Source organism: Scophthalmus maximus, chromosome 11 (assembly GCF_022379125.1).
Source record: "Scophthalmus maximus strain ysfricsl-2021 chromosome 11, ASM2237912v1, whole genome shotgun sequence".
Classification (NCBI taxonomy): Eukaryota; Metazoa; Chordata; class Actinopteri; order Pleuronectiformes; family Scophthalmidae; genus Scophthalmus; species Scophthalmus maximus.
The window spans coordinates 13,718,635-13,742,675 of record NC_061525.1 but is presented as its reverse complement, the minus strand read 5'-3'; the positions used below and the strand labels follow the sequence as shown (position 1 = coordinate 13,742,675).

Below are 24,041 nucleotides of genomic sequence, written 5' to 3'. Positions count from 1 at the left end.
TGTGTGTGTGTGTGTGTGTGTGTGTGTGTGTGTGTGTGTGTGTGTGTGTGTGTGTGTGTGTGTGTGTGTGTGTGTGTGTGTGTGTGAGAGAGAGAGAGAGAGAGGGAGGGGGAGAGGGAGAGAGAGACTTGTAAGGCTGCCACTGTGTAAGCTCTGCAGCGGCAACATTAGGAGCTGGAGACCGGAGCAGAGCAGTGCAGGAAAGACAGAGGAAGCTTGCAAAGCAGGACTGATAGAAGTGAAGCTTGAGGGGAAGGTGAGGTTGGACAGGGAGGTTGTGAAGCCCCCAGCATCACTGGCTGGTCCAGGGGCTGAACTGAGCTGGACTCGACTGTCGTCGAGTTAGACAGCTGAGCTCAGGCTGGGCAGGTATAGACAAGGTGAAGCCCTTTACTGCTGCACGGGATCGCGCCGGACTGAGAGTCGACAGCAGTGGATTATGGGCTGTTCGGCCAGTGTGGTCCTGCTCCTACGCTCGGTGGGCGGGGCCGACTGCGGCCACATGTGTTCACGACAGGACCAGATGTCATTGGAGGCTGCCACGCCCACCCTAGAGGGTTACACTACTACCACCTCACCTTTGACCATCATTGTAATGGTAACCAGCGCTACTGCACCTCCAGCTACCTCTGCCAATGCAATGCATGCGTGGGAAGGTAGAGGGGACTCCAGTATGTGGGTGTGGAGTATAGTGCTCAATGGCATCATATTTGAATGTGCATTTTGAATTATAATGATGGATTCACGTCTGAGCCAGTAGGTACAGTTAAAGACCCGTCTCTGTTTTGCTAATTTGAAGCAGCAACTTTGATTAATGTATATAAACTGAATTCTGGCTTTCCGTGTTTTCTCGTCATTGCTGCCTTTCCTTGTCTAACTTTTTTTTTTGCGCCTCTCTCTTTCTCTCTGCAACTGAGGTTCATATATGATCAATGACTGGGGCCTGGTTGTTTCCATTCACAGCTGAGAGGCAGAAGGAGGGAAATGAAGGCAGTAGAACAGAGGGGGATGGTGGGGGTCAGACATGAGGAATCTAGTTTCTGTGGGAAAAATCTGCTCTCTCTGCATTTGGCCAACAGAGAAGATTATAAAAATAGAACCAAGTATAAGATGCGGGATCAGAATCCTGTGAATGAATGAATGTATGAAAGGATGAATAACAAGAGGAATGACTTGAATGAATTTCATAAACGTATATGTGTGTTTCTCCTTAATGACTTTTTAGTTTCATAACAATGTTATATGTCAGCCATCTGTTTGGTGTCTGTATCCAATGGTGCTGGCCAGACTTTTTTTTATTCCCAGAAAGACCCTGGTTTCTGTAAGACCAGTGGAAAAAATGTTAGAGTTTTGGCAGGACGGGACCTTTACAGTCGCCTCTTCTGTTTCCCCTTTCTTTCTTTTCCTCCATAAACCTTCTGTCTCCTCTGGTGCCGCCTTTTCTGGTCACTGCAGCAAACTAGACGCTGAAAACTGCAAATTCACGTTAACCTGCAGTCTGAGTCTTGCACTGTCAGTACAAGAGCATCAGCTGTTCTGAGTTAGTAACGAAAATATGGTCAACCAGGGAAAAATGCGGACCTACAACCTCTCATTGGCCACTGTCAAACCTCTTTGACTTCTCAGAGCTCTCGGGTGAAATCGGATATTGTTGGCTGTTGATTAGTCATTGACACAATGTGAATATTGGAATTATTTGTCAATTCACTGTGAAACTTTATGGTTCATAGAATGACCTTCTCACAGCTGAATGGAAAGACTAAAATAGATGTTTTTTTAGGAGACGGAAGAAAAACAGTTTGGTGTGTGTTTTGGAAGGAGGCAAAAGAATTAGAGAAAAGGTCCAACTTCTTTTCAAAGTACGAATCTCCATCAGTCCCACTGTGTTTCTCCCCACACCCTGTACTGCTCTAATGATGTAAAGCAGATGGCTTCTGTCTGGTTTCTTCTCCTCACTGCTGTCTCAGCTTTCTTTGTCCTCCGATCTCTCCTTCTCTGTCTATCTCGCTCTTAGTCCCTCTAAATCTTCCTCACTCTGTCTTTTCTTCCCCGCGGCCCCATCTCCCTTTTTTATTCACACTTCCCTTGCATCTTTCCTAGAACAGGGTGGTAATCCGTTAAACGTGTGCTTGAGAGTGACACAGTCCAGTTGGACCCTTTGATTCCCTTCCATCTCTGTCCTTCTTGGCTCTATCTTCATCATTTCCCAACTTTGATTTACTCCCCTCTCTTTATTCCTTCTGACTAATTCAGGTCATCCCCCACTCCCTCTGCCTCACCCCCTCTGTTTACAGTTATGCTGGGGGAAAGCCATGTGGCGAGCCACCAGTCTAGTGCTCTATTTGTGCCATCCACACAGCTGTAGTTTCCCAACATCAGCACCCACTCTACCTGACCCCTGCTAAGAGGGAGGGAGCAGGCGACTGAAGGCCATGTTTAATAGGGGGACAACAAATGAGCGGGGCAGAGAAGCAGAGGGAATCAAAGGAAGGAGTAATAAAGGACTGTGCTGCTGAGGATGTTTGATGAGATGAGGAAGGGAGGAATCGAGGGATGGAGCCAGGCCGAGGCAGCTGGTGCCGAACAGAGGGAGGATGGAGGGAGGAACCGGGTGAAAGACGATGGGAAGTTGAGCTGCTGCTTATTGCTGCAGACATTAAACAGACTTGAAGGAGTGCAGTGCTAAAAGAGTAATTAGGATTCATTGTTTCAGATGCAAGACATCAAAGACGTATTAGTGGTTATTAAATCCCGTTAACATACAGTACATGAAGATTAATACTTAACTTAGACGTGTCTTATCCTGGTAGCCCTGCAGGGCCACGTTGCTGTTTCACTCTTGCATAAACACCACAGTTAAAGAGCCTGAGATATAAAGTAGTGTCATCTCATGAAATCTGATAAAAAGCATGAAAGCTCAAAAGGAAATTGACAACATTTCTTTGCATTTCACGCATTTGTATTTGAGATCTATTTGACATTAAGACAGAAACTGCATTCTGTATATTCCATAGACTTTTTTGTACACTTCCTACCAAAGACGTGGTTTCTGTTCTGTCTTTACGACTTACTGATACAGTTCCCAATAATGTAGCTACATCAGTTTGTTTGTTTGTTAGCAGAATTATTCAAAAAGTTATGGATGGATTTGCATGAAAATATTTTCAAAGGAAGGGTCTCGGTCATGATAACAGGTGATTTGAAGGGATACTTCATCAATGCCAGATATAGTTTTTGGGGTGAAACAGCATATAAGTGTGGGATCGCTCAGCCTTGGCGTTGGTCGGATCTGTTGAGTGCTCTTGTTTTTCTTTTGGGTAACAGGGGAAGTAACCCTTTAAAGTGGAATAGTAGGGCACATTGATTTTTATGCATTATTCAATCCGTCCCTGCTCCCAGACCGCCTAATGACGGCACGTTATGTGATGCTTTAACAACAGTTTGTCGTATCATCAGAAGTTGTTTCCTCTTGTAGAGATCTCTGTTCTGCTATGAGGTTTAATCTGGGGAAGTGAGTGTGTGTGTGTGTGTGTATGATGGCAGAACACAGATAGAAATGCAATTCTGTATTCATGTTATATCATGTCAAAAATGTTAAATGCGAACATGCATCAGTGATCATTTTTTAGCATGTTTTCATTTGGAATTTTTTGAGGACATTAGTGTTTAACTCTAAATAGAGGTTGTGCCTTCTTGTCTGTTTATGTGTGATTGGTTGGCTGATTTCTAAAAAAATATATTAAAGGAAATTTTTTTTCCATCAGCTGTGACCTTAAAAGTCCCTGCTCAGTTGCCTCAAAGTGAAAGCTATTGAATTTAAATTCATACATAGAAACTGGAGCGTCTGGTTGGTTGGTTTCTTGTTCGCCGGGGACTTTCTGTGTGTGTGTGTGTGTGTGTGTTTGTCTATATGTGTGTGTGTGTGTGTGTGTGTGTGTGTGTGTGTGTGTTTGACATCAAACATCCACTTCCTCTACATACACGTGTGCTGACACAAACTCATAACCCCACTCAGTGTTAGTTCTGCTTATGATAGAGCACATTCATGCGAGGTGCGTTTTGTATAGTTCACTCTTAATTTAGCCTTGGCCTAAAATCTTAACTCTGCACTTGATTCTATTGGCAATGAGCTTCAGGAGCAAAATCACCTTCAGGAGGAAAATAAAGAGCAAACGAGTGCGGTCAGATTACAACCGGCTGAATATAGTATGTATTTATGTTTCTTTATGTTTCCGCTAGTTGTTAAGTCAAGTGATATTCATGCATTACAACCTCGACAAGTTATGATGGACTTTCACAGAGTTTACCATCCGCGACTTACATATGTTTACATGCTGTCAATATGCTGTCATAAGTTTATTCATACACCACTGTGTGATCTGTGGGTATTATATTGTAATCGGTATACACTATAATGTAAATCGAGTATAGTTTGTTTGCTTAATTTCTTCTTCTTTTGAAGATTTGATTGTTACAGTTCATTGAGCCTGACTCTGTGAGCGGAAGAGCCAGTTAGAAGAGAACACTCTGAATTTAACTGTGTAAATGACGTGTGAAGAAATGACGCTCACATGGCAGGGCTAAAGCTTCTGAACATTTGCTCTGGCGTCACATGGTTCACATAAGAGTTACAATGTATGTACGACAACCTCAAGCTTTATCTTTCCACCGGTCAGTTGCTTTCCTCTGTCGTTTATGTGTTCAGGCTTGTTCTTCAGAAACACACATTTTAATCAGGACTAGGGCCTAGCATCATTTGCATTATTTATTAATATGTTTTTGTATTCAATTAATCGCTCGTCTTCAAGATGACATTTACAGATGTAAAAATAAAAAGGTGCTGATTGAAATGTTTTGATTGAACCCAAGCTGACACCACTGCCTTTTTCATCCTATCGACAATCCAAAACTCAAAGATATTGAATTTACTGTGATATAAAAAAGCCAAATGCTATACTTATTTTGAATTTATGCTCAATATTTTTCATTGATTCAAACAGTTAATCAATTATCATAACTGTTATTTGACTAATCAATCAATCAACCAGCAGGACTTATTATTCAGAAAAGCCACTTAGTAATACAACTAAGCAAGACTGCCAGGACAGACACAAAGATCCGCATACAGAAGATCATTAGGTAAATACGGGGGATCTGGATGGAGTATAAATAGCATGCGAACCTTTAATACTGTATCAGAGCAAGTATTAACAGTATACAGAAGGCTGTCGATGGTAAGAGCAGTCCTGGGGTCAAGGTTTTTTTGTTAGGTATCATTCATAAGGCATGAAACCTTCTGTTGAGGTGACTTCTCCCCTGTGCCTGTTGTGACTGTTTGGGTGTCCGTGGTGGGTAAAAGCCTTGGGCTGCACTGCATGCGTGTGTACCGAGACAGAGATCATTACTTCCTCTGCCTTCGTGACCACAACTTGCTCGGGCTCTCACTTTGCTGCTGTTGCTGCTCTGTTGATAACTTCTGAATGACAGGAGAATGATGTCCTCTCTCTGTGAAAAGCATTTTAAAATGTTGGGGGCGGGTATACAGAAGCAACTCGTGAGCATGAGAGTCTTCAATGTGATGTTTTTCTATATTTGAATATTTGAGGGCATAGAAATGTCACTGCATGCTGGACTGGTTTCTGCACATATCCTGAAATGAAATTCCAGCTGTATATGTACATGTGTCTGATAGAATGAAGATGTTTCAGTTGATGTGAAACTATTGTAGAACTTGAGGCGTCACTTCAGCCGTGGTGTTACTTCCTCTATTAACCTTTTTGGTCCTAATGATGTCATGGTAAAACACAGGAAATTTCCAAAGGGGCGAGATTGTGCATTGCCTATGTTTAATTCACTGTGACTCTTTCCCTCTTTGAGTCCCATATATTTCTGTCATGTAGACATCTGTAACAACAATCTCCATGCGCTGACAGGGAGTGGTTCATGAATACCTCTGTGCATCTCCTGTCTCTGCTTCCATCCTGTCAGATCTAAAGTACTGCATTAGATACGAAATACAAATTACTTTGAGTAAGAATGGTTGTGGGAGATATTAATGCCAATATGATACCTGAATTTCAGTCCATATACCAAAACATTACCTTTTCTATACTTGAGTTTGAGAATGTAAAATTGGAAAAATAGGAAACACTGCTTACTGCATCTCATAGTAATTTTCCCAAACAGAATATAGTCTAATGTGAACCAAATCAGTTTGACCAAGCATTCAATTTCAACTTGCAAATATGACACTTGACAATGTATAGTTTTGTAATGTAGCGTAACGTATCGTATTGAGGTTTGACACCCAGCCAAACAAGTGAATCCTGATCATGTGTCTCTGTGTCTATTTGCAGCAGGAGAAGCCCAAGCTGATCGACCCTCTTGACTATGAGGCTGTCATCTCTGAAATTGGGGACGAGTTGAAGGAGGACACTCTCAGAGACCTGCTCCTATTCCCGGACAATGATTTCACTGTAAGTTTGTGTGTGTGTGTGTGTGTGTGTGTGTGTGTGTGTGTGTGTGTTGTGGCAGTTAGAGGGTAGTGAGGTTTTCTGTATCGTCAAGATTAGAGGAATTTACAATGATTCACCTATAAATGTTCGATATTTCCCCTGAACGCATCACCACTGCTGAAACCTCACATGGTTCACTGTGTGTGCAGCAGTTGGCCAATGAACTCGGGAGAAGCGCCAATGCTAATGTAAAGCCTTTTACTTATCTTAGGTCTTTGGCCACCATCAAATTTTTATGACCCAGTTCGGACGCATCTCCTGTAGACATAAGAATATAAATATGAATCACTCTTGAATCCCAGTAAAAACAACATGGACCTATTATCTAATATGGAGAGCAAACTGTAATACAACTGGGTCATAGCGTGGGCAGTGCCTGGCTAGCTGCACCTTTAAAAAAAAAAAATGTATTGAGTAATAACACTATGGTGTAATTTGACGATGATGTGATGTTTGAAATGCATTACGTGACACCTTTCACTCCAGCACTGCGCACTTATTAACATTAATAATGCATGTTTGACATTGTGGTCTTTTCATTACAGTCAACAATTTATTTTCCCTGACTAACTTTCTTAATGTCATTACTGTGCTAATGGCTTCCGCAGACACCGATCCACTGAACATCAAGATGACCTAATTGGCAGTTTGGAGTAAATGGATTCAGTTGCTTGTGTACCTCAGGGTTGTAGCTTGACTGTATACGTCTGGTTCCCAGCTCTGTCTGGCCACACAACAGTTCCCCCTGATTTTCTTTGTCTCTGCGGCCGACAGTCAATTTCCATAATTGTAAGTGAGAGTGGTTTGGCAGAGTATTTCTAATGCACATGAGGCATTTACTAGTTCTTCTTCCTTGCCAGTTGGTTAGTGAGCTCAGTGTTCTAGCCAGCTGTTTGGGTTGTATAAATCACAGTCTCTCTCTGTTCATGCACAAACATCTTTAGTGCTGATTTCTTTTTCATTCACCTCCTGCCCTATCGCTTGGGAATATATTTCTGTATTTCTTTTCAAATATGAATGTGCACCTTGAAGACTGCATGTTGATTTTCTTGTTTCATGGAGTTTACTTTATATGATTAATTGCATGATTCATAGGTTGGGTTATGAGTTCTAGGCCTAATCAGTGCTGAGGAAGGGAATTTGACTTTGAATTATTCATCGTCACTGCAATAAAGCTGATAAGAACCAAATTCAAGAAGAAGGAATTTATTTATTTTAACTCAATATACTGAGATATCAAGAGTAACAAATTCAAGTGAATGAGTGAGAGGAAAGTCATAAAATTCCAATAATATTTATAATATTTAAAAAAAAATAATAATATTACTAGCCATTTCCTTCTCCACAAGAGGACATGTCTTCCAAGTACGTGTGGTTCTATCTTCAAAAAAGACCATCTTCTCTCTTACTCTTACTCAACTTATTCTATTAATATTACAACTTTTTTTCTCAAAATCCTGTCCTGAGTCGACGGCCAATGATCTGTGAGGCTGTATTGTGGTGTTCTGATGGAGATGCTACAACATACTCACAGCGACCATGTTATTGTACGTGAAGGTACAATAGATGTATCATGTTCGTAATCCTAGTTCAGTGAGTAAGAAACGCTAACATTTGCTAACTCGTAACCAAAACAGTGTACAGCTGAGGCTGATGGGAATGTCCTGAATTTAAGAGTGTAATGTCGATCTGCCCGTGGCGCTAGATAAAAAGTTATGGCATCACAAATACTGATAAAGATTCATCCTCTATGGATCATGAATAGCTGGTGACTGATCTTGCCCTCCCCCCAAAAGATTGTTCAGCAGAGGAGGTGTGCATCTCCTGAACAGTCTTGTCTTGTGATTAGTTTTTATAAATTTATGTAATTATTTTCATGTTAACAGCCTCTTCTCAATTTTTTTATCTGTCCAGGTATCCACGGTGCCTCAGGAGAGAAGGACTCTCAAATCAACTGTTCCCGAGGGGGCAGAGCTACAGGCTGAATGTCTGCTGGTCAGACAGGTAAGTCGTGTGTGTGTGTGTGTATGTGTGTGTGTGTGTGTGTGTGTGTCTGTGTGGGTGTGTGTGTGTGTGTGTGTGTGTGTGTGTGTGTTTGTGTGTGTGTGTGTGTGGGTGGGTGGGGGTGTGTGTGTGTGTGTGTGCGGGAAAAACATTCTTGGTTTACACATGATTTCTCGGAAATTTCCAGTAATTCACCTATAACATGTTCAATGTTTCCACTAAATGCACCATGATCGCCACGGCTGAAATTTCACATTGTTGTTTGAACAGGACTTTACTGAAGCTATTGGGATTTCGTACGAAAAAAGGTTTCAGTTGCTGTCTGAAGTCTGTCAGATGTGGCCGCTGCACAAATAAAGGACATCCTGAAACCAGTTGATCGGAATCTCCAGATGTGTGTGCATATCTTGATGTGTATTAGCCCGTGTGCACATGTGTCTCGGCAAGACCCATCAGGGCTCATTTCAGATAGACCAGCCATAATCTCAAGGGCTCAGCAGAGAAATAATATCTGTGGAGACGGAAACTCCCCAGACAGCACTGTCACAGCTCACTGGAGACTAAGGCGTGTGTCTGACTCTCTTGGCGTGCATGTGTGTGTGTGTGTGTGTGTGTGCGTGTGTGTGTGTGTGTGTGTGTGTGTGTGTGTGTGTGTGCGCGCGTGTGTGTGTGTGTGTGTGTGTGTGTGTGTGTGTGTGTAGTCGCTGATTATGTGGTCTGGTTTGTTCAGTTCAACCAAGTTGTGACATGGTTAACAAAAGATCGAGCTCACTCTAAACAAATGGAGTAGAGAGAACAGCAACAGAGAATAGCAACACATTCAACAAGCAGTAATATGAGAGGATGTGAAACCTTCCAGTCTTTGTGACGTGTGTGCATGTGTGTGTGAAAGAGAGAGAGTGATCTTACCCTCCGTGCCCTGTGAGAGTACTATTTCAACCCACGAGACAGACAAGTAATCTTTTAGATGTAATGATATCTCTATTTGCACATTCCTCTGGGGCAGATTCTTAATCCCGGTCCGTTTATAATTTAAATAATCTAATGATGAATCCCAGCCTGCACATCAGTAACACGGCCTCAGGAGAGCTGATTTCTGACTACTGTCATGGCACTTTAGCTCTCCTCACTGTCACGTTCCAGCTGATCCAGGTCAAAGTGTCCCAGAGAGGCTGTCATTCTGGAAAATGAATACATTTAATCTTATTAAACTTGATCTCCATCTTCTCCTCTAGGCCTGTAAGTATTACAACTCTGAGCTAAATGTGGTCCAGTTCAAGTATGATGAATACGCCGGAGACTACCGCCTGCTTCCCAGGTAATCCATTTTGACATTTGTCTCTCAACCCCTCTGTTGTGTCTGCTGTAAACGTGTAACCTTTGAGCCATTTTTGGTGTTAATTATGTCAGTAAAGCTGAGTTTCTTCAACTGTCAGCTACTGTTATCCTGTTTCTATTCGGAGGCCTTGAGATTTGAGTCGAAATGTTTCCAGTTTGATACAGTTTGTACAGTTTTGGCTTTGTAAGAAGACTGCTGCTTTCAGACATACTCTGAAGTGACATTTCCTACACATTCTGAAATCGGTTTCACAATCACGACAGACTGGGCCAGCTGGCCAATCAGAGCAGACTAGGGTTTATCGGGAGGTGGGGCTTAAAAGAAATCCAGGCGTTTTAGACCGAGGGTGAAAAGAGGAGCTGCAGGAACGTGCAGTATGAGAACACTGATGCCTTTTTCTGAACATTAGGGCATGTAAACCTTTTTCAAATGGTGACCCACATTTTAAAGTATGAACCTGAATATGAGCATAATATGTCCCCTTTAACACGAACAAGGTGGTGGCTGGTAGCAAGTGAAGGACAAGTTTTTGTGTAAAGACGAGACGAGACGTTTCACTCTTAGCTCATGCTAACTCTCAGTGCTCCCTCCATTCTGTTTTTAGATGTCAGTCGCCCAATCCACACCCATTCAGTCAGTCTTTTCTTTAAATCAGGCTACCAGTCAGTCAACCAGAGATATGTCAGTCCCCAGTGAGACTGACCCAGAACAGCCCTGCAGTTAGAGCTCTCAACCACAGGAATGTCCCTTTTATGTCCCATGGGTTTCCACTGTATTCTTATAGTCATTTCACATGACCTCTGAGACGCGTCCCTGGATGAACTATTAGAGTAAGATGCATCTTAAAAACAAGTTAGAGCGCAATTACACGGAAATATCATTCCATAAATTTCCGTTGTCCCTTGTCATTTTAAATGTGGGAAACACAACTATTGTATTGCTTGTTTACTGAGCGATCAAGCTGAGAAAACATCATTTGTGTGCTCACAGATTTATAGTGCAGGTTGGAGTGAAATCCACCAGGGAAGCCAAAGTAGAATGGGAATTTAAAACTACTGTGTGGTTGTCACAACGATCTTCATCTGTGCAGGCCACTATTGGCCTTCCGGTGTCAGCGGCCAGCCCACAGTCACCAGAATTTTTCTAAGCATAGTCCCTTTAGGGGAGTTTTTTGGGGGGTTTTCAAACAGCCTTTTACGACTGTGTGACTTTTAGCAGACTGCAGCCTAGCTGTCTGCAGCTCACAGCACACACACAAAGGCATTTTACCCCATGGCTTGCACACAAAGACAGGTCAGCCTGTGAAATTAGTGGAGCGAGATCGAGTGAGGACTACCTATTGTTGACTCCTGACAGAGGAAGATGTAGCAGAGTCAGCCACCCGCAGTCATTTTCACCAGTCAAATGGTGTGTTGATTGAAATTCTTACATCATTTTTCTCCTTCCATCAGTATATTTCACTGTCAGAGATCCACATGTTCACAATATCTCCCTGTTCTTTCCCCCGTTCCTTTATAGGAAACTGTACAAAGCAGAGAAGCTGCCATCTCATTCTTTTGAGATTGACTATGAGGATGTGGACAAGGATGAGGTTAGTAATGGCCGTCCATCTGACAAATCCTTTTTCGAGTGCATTACATACTGGATACATCCTGCTGGGCCTCATGTTCAAATTAGTTTATCGCGGCCTTAAAGCTGTTAGAATATACTTTGCGAGAGCCGTTAGTTCGTTACAAGTCAGAGGGACATTGTTTATGAACATAATTTGACTGACAAATAGCATCATAATATAGTCTAGAATGGATCCCTTTTCTCTATTGATCACTTTCTGTGTCGGGCGGTGAGTGGAAAACCGGTGCATCTAAACTGATTGTGTTTTACAGGATACCACATCCCTGTCCTCGTCGAAAGGAGGAGGGGGAGGAGGCGGAGGTGGTGGTGGAGGGATCGGTGTGTTTCGGTCAGGCTGGCTCTACAAAGGGAACTTTAATAGCACTGTCAACAATAGTATCACTGTTCGGGTGAGGAACTGTCTGATCATCTTCATGCACACATTTACCTGTACCACCTCATATGTCCCCCTGTTCTCATCGAATAGTTTTTACCCCATTCTTTGAAGAACATTTGCTTTTTACTACTTTGGATCCTTTTTATTAGTTGCCTATAACTTTTTATTTTGTATTATCTGTGCAGTCATTCAAGAGGAGGTATTTCCAGCTCACCCAGTTGACAGACAACTCCTACATCATGAACTTCTACAAAGATGAAAAAATTTCCAAGGAACCCAAAGGCTGCATCTTCCTTGACTCATGCACTGGTGTGGTACAGGTGGGTCTAAAATAAGAGTGCAATGCAGCGCTTCATTGAGCACAAAAAGCAGTGACAAGAATTTTTTAAAAATCCAGTTCTGTTTAATCTAGGCATTTGTTTGCAAAGACTCTTGTCGTGGGCACTGCTTTGTTGTGTTTTAATCCTCAACATTTCATTGTAAGCCAGAACTGGGTGATTGTACTCTTGTAATCCCCATTATCACTGTAAAACAAATCCATCTATCCATCTTAAGGTACAGTTGGAAGAAGGAAAAATTGCGAAACTTTCGAAAAATGTAGCCGAGTTCAGGTTATTGTTGTATGACCATGTTTTCCCATTTATCCTCCTGAAGAATAACCGCCTAAGGAAACACGCCTTTGAGCTGAAGATGAACGAGGTTACGTACTTCGTGCTGGCAGCGGAGAGTGAGCAGGATATGGAGGAGTGGATTAGCACATTGACCCGCATCTTACAGATCAGTCCCCACGACGGGCCTGCCCCAGACCGCAAGAGCCTGGACCTCACTGACCATCGGCAGGGTGAGGAGATTGGTTCTGTTTTTGTATTTAGGAACACACAAAGTTTACCTATGATGGATGTGCAAAGAGGGAATAGAAAAATAGTAAAGGGGTTGTTAGCATAGACGGTAATTTAGAGGTCAGAGCGGTATTTAAAGAGAGACGAAGAGGACATTTTAGCATAATTCGAACACTTATAAATCATGGTGCCCTTCAGAGAGAAATTGTTTTTATAGTCAGCAAAAACTTCACCTTTTCCACTGAGTCTAACTTCCCCTGACAAAAATGATGTCTGCCATCTTGCCTTGACCTTAATGGGGAATTTGTGCCGGGTGAGGCCCAGTCCATAACATCACCATCAGGAAATGATGCCTGACACCAAACAGCAACTCCACCTTGATTTAAAGCTTCATACCTTGTCATTAAAAACTTTATATGGACACAGAATTTATAAAACTCAACCGTATTTGCCAGCTCCATGAGGCGCGGCGCCACAGCCTGTAGCTACACACACACTGACAGAGCATTGAGAATCGCTCCAGTGATGTAATGGCCTCAACTGTCATGGCTCTGTGGTCTTTGGGCATGCCTCTAAATCAGGCTACGAGCGTGTGGTGACCCACCATTAACGAGCCATTTTGTTCAGCATGGCCTTTGGGATGAATTGCTTCTGGCATATGAAGGTTACATTTCTGCAGAAGCTTGTTTGCCTTATGATCCATGAATACCACAAACGGAGTTATATTTTATTCTGAAATGGATATATGTCAACTGACTCTGCTTAGTGTCTATTAAGTGCACCGGTGAACCAATTTTTAGAAAATGCCATATGGCTTTTAACCTATGGGGGGGTAATGAACTGCTTAGATAAACTTTCCCACACACTCTGTGATGGCAGCCATCTCTCATAAGCGCACGTCACTCACTGGTGTTTGTTTTCTCTCCAGATGTGTTTGACCTGCCGTTGAGTGACTGCTGTTTGCAGGAGAACGAAGATGCTACAGAGAACGGCATCAATCCAGAGCTTGCAAAGGTTGGCTTACACTGGCAGCTTTTTCAAACACTGCTTTAAGTCAGCTACTACTGGCTACAGTCGACATTGTGATATTTAAAAATACGGTATATGCATGCAAAGAACACTATCCTAAAAATGTCTTTTTAAAGGTATCCTATCGATTTTTTTGACCAAAGGTGGCGCTAAAGAGCAAGGTTTTCATGAGTGGCTCCACAATTGTTGTATCTTATGTTGTGTTATCCACCTTATTCTTGGGAGTCCTACTGTAAAAATGATTATGGCTATTCCTTGTGGTCAATCATAGTTGTTCTGAAACAGTCACTCCTCGCAGTAGTTCTTCTGTAAACAAGCTAATTCACCTTCAATTTAGAAAACTACGTAACTGCTTTGCTGTTGTTATTATTCTTTTTTAGGACTGCATATAGCCGTTCCCATGGAAATTGCTGTTTGCAGTTCATCGACAGAAGTCGCCCCTATAATTCACGAAAGGCATCATGGGGGCTAGGAATTAGGTGGATAACAATCATGAGAATGCACACGTGCAGACACAAGCATGCTCATGATGGGATACACGCTCCTGTTAATGTTTTCACACTTCCACTGATCAACAGTTGGCCATGGTAGTGTCCCAAGATACTGAGCAATGCTTCGGCAAAAGACAAGAAAGAATAGGATGTCTAGTCAGTGCAAATAAGGATGTAAACTTTGCTGGTTTGTGTATATTCAAAGAGTCGACTTTGCAAATATTCTTTCAGCAAAGAAATTTGTTTGCTGTGTTTTATAGGCCTTGGGGATGCACACAGGGCATTTTGATGAGAAAACACTGAACATAAACAGAACTGCCTCTGTTTACCAGAAAACGCCACAAACTACCTTGGACTTCCGAGCAAATAGAACAAGCTAGAAACATATACATTTTAGTACATGTATATGCTAGATGTCACTGAACGAGCAAACACTGGAACAACCTTTTTTACAAATATCTTGACTGATATTAAGCTATCGCATAATTTGAGTTTTCTCTGACCGTCTTCTGTTTTCCTTCCCTTCTGTCTTGTCGTAGTATATCTCCGACACAGATGAAGGAATTCGTTCTGCCAGAAGAGAAGAGCGACTGAATCTGTTCTCTCTCGACCCTGACACCCCTGTAAGTACATAGTACACCCCTGCACATCTCGGAGTATACATGTTGCACTTTATTTTACCTCATTACAACTTTACTCTTTACAACGTCACTGTTTAAGCATCTCTCCTATATACAACAAATATTCATCAGTTGCGTCCGAATAACAAACTGTGTTTCGCCAACCACAGGTTCTGAGGAGCCCACGGACCGAACATCCATCAACTGAAAACACACCAGTACGTCCGTTCGAGGAGAAGCTGGGCAGAAGGTTTATGATAACCTGCAGATCACTCAACCTCATGCTACAGAGCTGCATCAACGAGACTGAAACTGGTCCAGTCACTAATGTGAGCAATAGAAACACACATTCACTTATTCAAGCATGGTTCAATTCAAGTCTCCATGAATCAAAGTAATGATGGTGCTCAAACATGTAGCTGCTAAAATGGATTTTCTTGATACTTAATCCATTTTTACATATTATTGAAATTATCGTAAAGCCTTTAAAATGAGCCTTAATGCAGGGTGAAGGCGATTAAAGGAACAGTTACTGGTCAGAAACTGACTGAGCTCAATCTCTCCCACCAGATTGAACCATTCTTTGTATCCCTGGCTCTGCTGGATGTTCGAGAAGGGAGGAAGGTGTCGGCAGACTTCCACGTAGACCTCAACCACGAGGCAGTGCGTCAGATGGTTGGAGGCTGCAGTAATGGGACGTGCAGTCTCGGGACCCTGCCAGGGGGTCAGGAAAATGGCCTGTGCTCTCCTGCTGAGAAGAAGACAGGAGACTGTTACCTCAGCCTGGATTTGGAACACTGGCTTTGTTTTCCGAAACAGGTGCAGGCATGTTACTTCTACAAGCATGATGTGCAGTCAGTGGCATCGGTGCAGGAGTGTAATCTGCCTTTCCAATATTATCAATGCAGGCCATCTTCTCAGTGACCAACCCCCACACAGACATAGTGATGGTGGCAAGAGTGGAAAAAGTGCTGATGGGAAATATTGCTTGTGGGGCCGAACCTTATATCAAGAATACCGACTCCAGCAAGGTCAGAAAGTCTTTTTGTTTTCATTGCTTGGTTGTTCACACTTACAGATTGAGAAGGTCTACAGAATGTCTATGTGTTTTTTTATGTCTTAAAGCAGCAACATAGAGCCAAACCTTTAACATTGTCTTACCTCTGAAACATGCTGCTAGGGCGTTTATTTGAAGAAAAATGGCTTCATCGCGTCCCACATGTTAATGTGTGACATTTACAAAATGTGTATTCCTCTAAGACCTGAGTTTATCTTCATCACAGACTGCCAGTTAGGACAGATAGTTTAGAAATGAGTTTTTCCAAGAGCCCATCCAAGACATTTCCTGGCTCCCCCACTGGCAGTGCGCCACGCGGTCCTTGTTTAAAAGGCTGAGTGATTCTCCAGATATTCGACCTGCTTCCAGAATGAACTGTATTAAAACAACCACTGATTTATGCTGTCACTCTGTGTAGGGTCAACTACATCACATCCTATTGTATTTAAGAATATCATCTGTGGCTCCTTTCTGACAGTTTCACATCCACCTTTCTCTGCTTGTGTCTTGTACAGACTGTTCAGAAGATTTTGAGGTCCAACAAACAGTTCTGCGTTAAACTGGGAAAGTACCGTATGCCGTTTGCCTGGTCTGTCAGGTCAGTGCCACTGGTTGGAGGCTCAGTTTTCTAAGCATTTTAAAAATGTGCCTCATTGCATCCGCACAGGATTTAATCTTCCGTCATCCTCATGTTTTTCTCTCTATTATAGGTCAGTGTTCAAGGACAACCATGGGGCACTGGACCGAGAGTCTCGTTTCTCACCTCTCTTCAAACAGGAGAGCAACAAGATTTCCACAGATGACCTGATAAAGCTGGTGACTGAGTACAGGAGGTAAGGCATGCAGCAGGCTTTACCATCAAAGAAGGTCACATACTGTGGACGTCATTGAGACAAGATGAAGAGTCCTTACAGCATTTTATTCTTATCTGTGTGTGTGTGTGTGTGTGTGTGTGTGTGCGTGCGCGCACAGGGCTGAGAAGACCAGCAAACTGCAGACTATTCCTGGGACACTTGACATTGCAGTGGACTACGTTCCAATGGAGCATCCTAGTATGTCCACTTTTAGGCAATACCTTCCCCTCTGTCTGTACTAAATTAATGTCCACATTCTAATGTCATTCTGCCTGCTTCTATTCGTCCGCTCCTCTGCCGCTGCCTGCATTTGAAACCCCTTCTTGTCTTTGCTTTCAGACTGTGTGACATCCTCCTATGTACCGGTGAAGCCCTTTGAGGAACTGAGCAAACACCAGGCGACAGTGGAGGTGGAGGAGTTTGTCCAGGACACCACCAAGTTCACACAGCCACACCGCGTTTACAGAAACCACATCTACGTCTACCCTAAACATCTCAAATATGACAGCCAGAAGAGCTTTGCCAAGGTATATCCCAGTACAACAAAGCCCAGCTTACTGTTTTTTTTACATACATATTGTTTTGTATAAGGCCGGCTTTTAATGCTACAATGGTCCTTGTTCACAGGCTCGAAACCTTGCAGTCTATGTAGAGTTCCGTAGCTCAGACGAAGAAGTTGCCAAACCTTTAAAGGTACAACGTTATCCAAAAAACATGCTGATGAGACATTCATCGGCTTTTATATGACTCAATTTTCTCCACTCTCTCTCACATGAGAAACTGAGTATGACTTTGTGTTGCTGTTTTTGCAGTGCATCTACGGCAAGCCAGGATGTCCAGTGTTCACCACTGCTGCCTGCTGCACAGTCCTGCATCACTCTCAGAACCCAGACTTCTATGATGAGGTGAGGAAAGATGCCGCGATTAGGACAGGATGAATATCAGGAAACAACGCTTATCTTATCTCTTGGATTCATCATAGCTTTAGCACCATTCCTTGCTTTCCATAATATAACATAAAATGATTTATCATCTGTGTCCCCAGGTGAAGATTGAACTGCCTACCCAACTGCATGAAAAGCACCATCTTCTCTTCTCTTTTTACCATGTCACCTGTGACATCAACGCTAAGACAAACGCTAAGAGGAAAGAGGCCCTGGAGACCCCGGGTGAGAGGGTGAAAGATCTGGAGGCAGAACTTTTTTGGAACATCAATTATATCGCGGGTTATGTTGTCATTGGTCTTTTCCACTAATCAGTATTCTTTTGTTTTGCACTTGTGTGCTCTTTTTCAGTGGGATATTCTTGGCTTCCTCTCCTGAAAGAAGGCCGTTTGTCCTCTCAGGAGTTCAACATCCCCGTCTCCTGCAACCTGCCACCTGGATACCTGGCCATCAAGGAAGCAAGCAACACCAAGGTGAGAAGGAAGCAGGGAAGCACCATATAAAAATACTGCTGAATAGTACAAACATTCATTTTTGTTCTGGATTTTACTGTGTTCATACTCAAGTTGTCTTCTCTTCTTACAGAATGGAGCAGATGTGAAATGGGTTGATGGTGGAAAAGCCATCTACAAAGTGTCCACCAATGTCGTCTCCACAGTTTACACTCAGGTAAGAAGACCATCGTCTGGGTTTTCTTTCTCTTTTGCTGGATTGCTGATTTTGTGTTGAACTGGTGATGTCCAGTATGTCCTGCCCCACGTGAACCTGAACAGAATATTTGGTGTAGAAAATGGATGGATGGATCTTTACTTATTGTTAAGCAACTTAAGCCCAACCTTTGCTTTAAAGGAGAATATAACAGAATATAACTCATGCTGAACAATCCTCTCCTCATATCTTATCTATTACCTGACATCGCTATTATGATTATTTCAGCTTCTTCATCTCAGCTTGCTCTTACGGAACTGAAATGAATGGGGCCTGTCTCTGGGAAGTCTAAAATGGACATAAAATGACCATTAGTTGTTGCTAATAAAATTATTCAGTGTTCTCAAGTATTTTCTTTACAAAAAAAATGCAATGTGAGCTCTAAATGCACAAAGCTCATGAGTGGAGACTGGAAACTTCTTCTTAAGTGGCGTGCCACACGGAACAAGGAAATGGACTGTGTCTGTTTACAGTTTGCTGGTAGAGGATGTTTGGAGCGCTGCACTGCAATCTCCTGATTGGTTGGTGGGTTGTAAATTGGATTAGCCCACGTCTTAGTCTCACTTGTAATTTAAGGCAAATGAAATCGATTAATTCATAGTTCACATTTAAGAGCATCTGACCAAATGTTTTTACAGACAGACATGGAAAAGAAAATTAATTAATACATTCAGTGAAATATTTGAGATGCATGTAAGAATTAAATTGGTATGTTGAAAAATTAGGAGTTTTAAAATATCACAATATAATAATAATATGATTTGTAAGTATGTACCCTTTCTCATCCACTATGGGGTTTTGTGGTGCAACAAACCAAACCTTTTCTACTACGAGAATGAAGAAAATAAGTGTCCCCCACCTGTGCAGACTCTAGTTTGCAGAGATTCTTTGATTTTGTACCTCTGCCAAGAAAACGTTTGGATGCCAGAGTTTTATGGCCACAAAAGTACCATTGTTTCCATAAAAACTTGCTTCTGTGTTGTTTGAGATCAGGCTGAGACTGAAAAATAAGTTTTCTTATTTAGTGAGGTGGTCAAGTTCACGTTTCAGGATTAACTTTAAAAGGGCACCATTCCACTAAGTATTATTGCAGATGTTAAGCTCAGATTTTTCTGTGCCAGGACCCCCACCTGAACCGATTCTTCCAGCAGTGCCAGAAGAGAGAGCTGGACCTCTCAATACCTCCTACCTCCAACTTCCTCAACTGCCTGAAGGTCAGAGAAAATGCGCTACAGTGTATATCTCCTCAATTCTCATTTTATTGTGACTGAGACAAAAACCAGGACCTACTGAACACTGCTATATGTCTAGTCATTCCACTAGAATGTCAGCATCATTTTGTTTTCTGCCTCTTTGTGATTTATGTATGTATTTTATTTCTTTTCATTCTTCTTGTTCTCCAACCTCTCCTCCTCCTCCTCCTTCTCCTCCTTCTCCACTTACACTTCTTTTCCAACCTCCTCCAGGGTCTCCTCAGCATGGAGAGAATCCCCGTGATCATCCGTTTTCTGCCAGTGCTCTTCAACCAGTTGTTCAAGGTTCTGACTCATAATGACAACGACGAGGTCACTACTGCCACCACCAGGTAGGAAGTGGTACTGCGGTCTTTCTAACAAATGGGTTGACTCAGTGGATTTGATCAAAGCGCACAGTGAGGAAAGCACTATCCAAGTTTAAAAAGAATCTCTTCCTTTCATGACTTGAATGAGACTTTTTATGATTTTATTTTGTGGTTAATCCAGTATCATAAAAACGTTTTGCCAGATATTAAAGAGAAACAGAGAGAGAGACAATGTGTGAGCTAGTGTTTGACAGATGTTTTCAGTCATTATTCAAGAATAAAGGCTGTCATTGTTGTCATTATTATTGTTCCATGTCTGCAGAGTGCTGGTCCACATCGTTGCAAAGTGCCATGAAGAAAACTTGGATCACTACCTGCACTCTTACATCAAGGTATAACAAGTGGTGTGCATGCAGTTAACCTCGGAATGTGTGTGTGTGTGTGTGTGTGTGTGTGTGTGTGTGTGTGTGTGTGTGTGTGTGTGTGTGTGTGTGTGTGTGTGCGTGTGTGTTCTGGCCAGCAGGAGTGTGGTTAGGGCCACGTGCCCAGATCACTGTGCAAACACACACACACACACACACACACACACACACACACCCACACAGAAGAAAAAGAAGAAGAAAGGGTGATTGAGTTGGAGGCAAACTAGGACATTTGGTGGGCTCAATCAGAAACACAAGACATGTTTGTTTAGGGGGGAAAATCAGTAAGAGAATTAGAGAAGGGAGCACGCAAGACCACAAGCCCTTTTCTAATGTTGGCCACAGTGAAAGGAAAACTGCAGCGGCAGAGATCAATGGTTGGGAGGTAAGAGGGGGAGAGGAACAGCGGAGCTAATGTAACTAGGGTTGCCATAGTAACAGATTGGCAGGATGTTCGGTAGTAGTGCTGCTGAATTCAAGTGTGTGTATGCGTGTGCACAGTCATTACCGGGGCCAGTAATGAACAGAAAATTAATCAAACGGGGAATCAGTTAATCAAGAAAATAATCCAGCAGACGTGGGCATGCTGATGGTTTAGAGGTTATGGGACTAGAGCTTAATTTCATTACTTGTCATTCTTCCCAATTATTTCTTGTCATCTTTCTATTCTTTTTTTTTAAATGACTCCAAAAGCATAGTGATATAAATTAATAATTCCAATTGCATCCCAAATATACAGTATATGCATCTGTAATTGACTCGGACTCCTCTCTTCTCTCTGTGTGTAGTATGTGTTCAAGTCAGAGGCCCATGGATTCAGGACAGTCCACGAAGAGCTGGCTAAGGGGATGACCTTTGACCTGAAGAGTAATGAGCAGGCAGCAGTCAGGAATGTCCTCAAGGTTTGACAGGAACCTCCTCGCAAATGAATCACCACATATTGCCAAATGACAAATGTCTAGTACTGTAACACAGTACGAGCAGATTAGACAGATAAATAATGGACCAAAAATGACCTTGCTTTGACCCCTCCTGGTTTCAGTTCTCCTGGTTCTTCTTTGAGCTGATTGTCAAGTCCATGGCCCAACATTTATTTGACTCTGACAAGTTAAAGGTAAAGTGACACACCATTTGCTATTCTAGGCTCTTGTTTGCACTTGTATTATCTGACCAGACAGACTGTGGCTGAGTGTCTTTTGCTCATTCCATATTTCCACAGCTTCTTAGACCTCAGCGTTTCCCCTCATCCTACCTGAGCCGCGTGGAGACCCTGGTGGAGACAGTGTCCGAACACATCTTCTGGAAAAACAAAGAACTGCCAGAAGAGACACGCAGTGCCAATTTAGCTGTGGCTGCTTTTGTCAAGGTGCGAGAGAAAAAAAAGTATAGTTTGTGTTATAATGTCAAAGGAAACTTTTATGTAAAGAGTTATGTGAAGTTTATACAGTTCATGTGCTTATGTTGATCAACACGTTTCATTCTGCAAATGAAAATTGCTTCTATTCACAACTGTACCAAACAATTTCTGCATCTGTGTTAAATGATCTGTCTCTCTTTGCAGCGTTGCGTTACTCTGATGGACAGAGGCTTCACGTTCAAAGTGATTAGCAACTACATAAACATGATCACTGCTACTGACAGCAAGGTAAAACAAAACATTCACACTTAAACGTAATTTTGGGTTGAGTGAAGTGTGCATGGATGTCGTAAAAATAATCAATACACTTTCCCGTGTTTGCCAGGTTTTGTGTGTGCTGAAATTTGAATTCTTGAGAGAGGTGTGTAACCACGAACACTACATTCCTCTCAGCCTGCCCTTGCCTTCTGCTCGCATCGCAGGTAAGAGCCCAAGCCGTTGCTCTGTTTGGTCACGACCAGTGTTAATGTGATAACTCATACATCAAGTAGCTGTCGCCCTCATTTGTCTATTAACACGCCGTCTCTCTATCTTCCTCTCTCTGTCATTTCCTCTGACTGTTTGTCCATGTCAGACCATGCATCCCCAGAGCCACAAAGCACTCATGGTAAATATGTCCATTCATTCCTTTGTAATGTTGTGTGTGCTACAGTGTGTATGCCACAGTTGAAGATGATGAAAATGACGTTCATGGAAAATTGGAAACATTATTTGCTGACTGTAGCCAGATTTGTGTTTAGAAATGGATTAATTAACTCCCCGATGGAAAACAAATATTGGCTCGAGCCAATATGCAGCTCAATCAATTTCCGTTAATATTAATGTGAATCTGTAATGTTTGTGTCTCCTCAGTGTCGGTGCCCGAGTACAACCTAACCGGAGAGTTCTGCAGGAAGCACTTCTTGACCGGCCTGTTGCTCCGGGAACTGGGGCTGGCACTCCAAGACGAGCAGGAGCTGAGACACTTAGCCTTGGCCACCCTGAAGACTCTGATGGCCAAACACTCTCTGGACGCACGCTATGCCACCAAGGTAGACGGTGCATATGTGTATACGGGGGGAAACTAAAAGGCATGAACCACGAGTCATGAGCTCACAGAAATTCTTCCAATGTGACTCACACAAACACATATACAAATACATGACATTTGATTGTTGGTAGCAGCTGTGAACAACAGTGTCTGGATCAGATCGAGTCAGTAATCTGTCCTCTGTTAAACAGAACCAAATACTGCCAACCACAACACAACGGTAGCCTTGTAGTCAGGACTTAGATTGGCCCTAGATGAGTCTGAGTCCAAACCAGATGTGGAAGGAGGGTAAATGAAAGGCCAAACTGGGAAATGTGAATGTGAATTAATGAGGACCGCAACATGTTCTTGGCAGGATGTATTATGTTGCTACAAAGATTCTTTTTTCTTACTATTATGACCTATGAAATCCATAGAGTTATGTGTAGTCCATCGCATCTTAATACAACATGAATGAATCTCTAATAAACTCACAACACATATATTATAAGGGCAGTTTTACTTGTTAACATTAGCGTTCAAGCACCTTTAGTGGCTTTTTCATGACTATTCAACGTCTTTAACTATTGATTTGTTAGGGTTATTACAAAAAAATAATGTCACTTACTCTAGAATATTAACTAATCTGTTCATGAGACTAATGTGATGTCTGTTTAATTGGCTGCCTTTGCAGGAGAAGCAGGCAAGAATCGCATCTCTCTACCTGCCTTTGTACGGCCTGATCCTGGACAACATGCCACGATTCTTCCCCAGGGACCTTTTCCCCATCTACTTCACTTCCAGTGACCAAGTAAGACTCAAGATGACAAACAATATGATTGATTGACTCCCATTGACTCTAAGGTTTTAAAGTGTGATCTATATTACAGTATTACATGTATACATCCCTGTTGTATTTTAAGGTTTAAAAAGTTGTTTTCTTTTTACATTGATTTGATTTTAGAAGCTTTTGGCCTTTCCTCCTTGCAACACGGGTTCTTATCCGTATTTGTTATAGGTTTGTAATAACTGCAGTAATATTAACTAAACTGAAAAGTCCTGCCTCTGTTTGTCCTCTTCCATATGATTTACATCACACTGTACACAAACACTTTGTTTACTCATTAATGCTGTCGATGTGTCATCCTAAAAGTTGAGATGGAAGTATAATAAATCCCATGGTCAATGACTGTATAATCAATGTTTTGATGTTTACTTTCATTT

At 42.2% G+C, this 24,041-nt stretch overlaps 1 protein-coding gene across 7 annotated transcripts in view; it reads left to right on the top strand.

Annotated features, from left to right (window-relative positions):
* dock10 (dedicator of cytokinesis 10) overlaps nt 1-24,041 on the top strand; it is a 55,092-nt gene that overhangs the window by 17,501 nt on the left and 13,550 nt on the right. For 4 of the 7 annotated variants that reach the window (XM_035623055.2, XM_035623050.2, XM_035623054.2 and 1 more), the window contains exons 1-33: nt 176-598; nt 6,357-6,476; nt 8,430-8,519; nt 9,755-9,837; nt 11,377-11,449; nt 11,742-11,879; nt 12,052-12,186; nt 12,521-12,707; nt 13,634-13,719; nt 14,765-14,848; nt 15,016-15,174; nt 15,416-15,664; nt 15,754-15,876; nt 16,418-16,500; nt 16,613-16,735; nt 16,875-16,954; nt 17,096-17,283; nt 17,384-17,449; nt 17,569-17,661; nt 17,802-17,925; nt 18,052-18,173; nt 18,286-18,369; nt 19,530-19,622; nt 19,875-19,993; nt 20,292-20,361; nt 21,180-21,293; nt 21,434-21,505; nt 21,611-21,757; nt 21,953-22,036; nt 22,134-22,230; nt 22,383-22,415; nt 22,661-22,839; nt 23,512-23,628. In XM_035623055.2, the coding sequence (XP_035478948.1) occupies nt 440-598; nt 6,357-6,476; nt 8,430-8,519; nt 9,755-9,837; nt 11,377-11,449; nt 11,742-11,879; nt 12,052-12,186; nt 12,521-12,707; nt 13,634-13,719; nt 14,765-14,848; nt 15,016-15,174; nt 15,416-15,664; nt 15,754-15,876; nt 16,418-16,500; nt 16,613-16,735; nt 16,875-16,954; nt 17,096-17,283; nt 17,384-17,449; nt 17,569-17,661; nt 17,802-17,925; nt 18,052-18,173; nt 18,286-18,369; nt 19,530-19,622; nt 19,875-19,993; nt 20,292-20,361; nt 21,180-21,293; nt 21,434-21,505; nt 21,611-21,757; nt 21,953-22,036; nt 22,134-22,230; nt 22,383-22,415; nt 22,661-22,839; nt 23,512-23,628 (3,774 nt within the window). In that variant the 5' untranslated portion in view covers nt 176-439. Of the gene's footprint in view, nt 1-175; nt 599-4,006; nt 4,207-6,356; nt 6,477-8,429; nt 8,520-9,754; nt 9,838-11,376; nt 11,450-11,741; nt 11,880-12,051; nt 12,187-12,520; nt 12,708-13,633; nt 13,720-14,764; nt 14,849-15,015; nt 15,175-15,415; nt 15,665-15,753; nt 15,877-16,417; nt 16,501-16,612; nt 16,736-16,874; nt 16,955-17,095; nt 17,284-17,383; nt 17,450-17,568; nt 17,662-17,801; nt 17,926-18,051; nt 18,174-18,285; nt 18,370-19,529; nt 19,623-19,874; nt 19,994-20,291; nt 20,362-21,179; nt 21,294-21,433; nt 21,506-21,610; nt 21,758-21,952; nt 22,037-22,133; nt 22,231-22,382; nt 22,416-22,660; nt 22,840-23,511; nt 23,629-24,041 lie in introns of those variants that run through there. The other 3 variants (XM_035623053.2, XM_035623052.2, XM_035623051.2) reach the window with 3 other exon arrangements.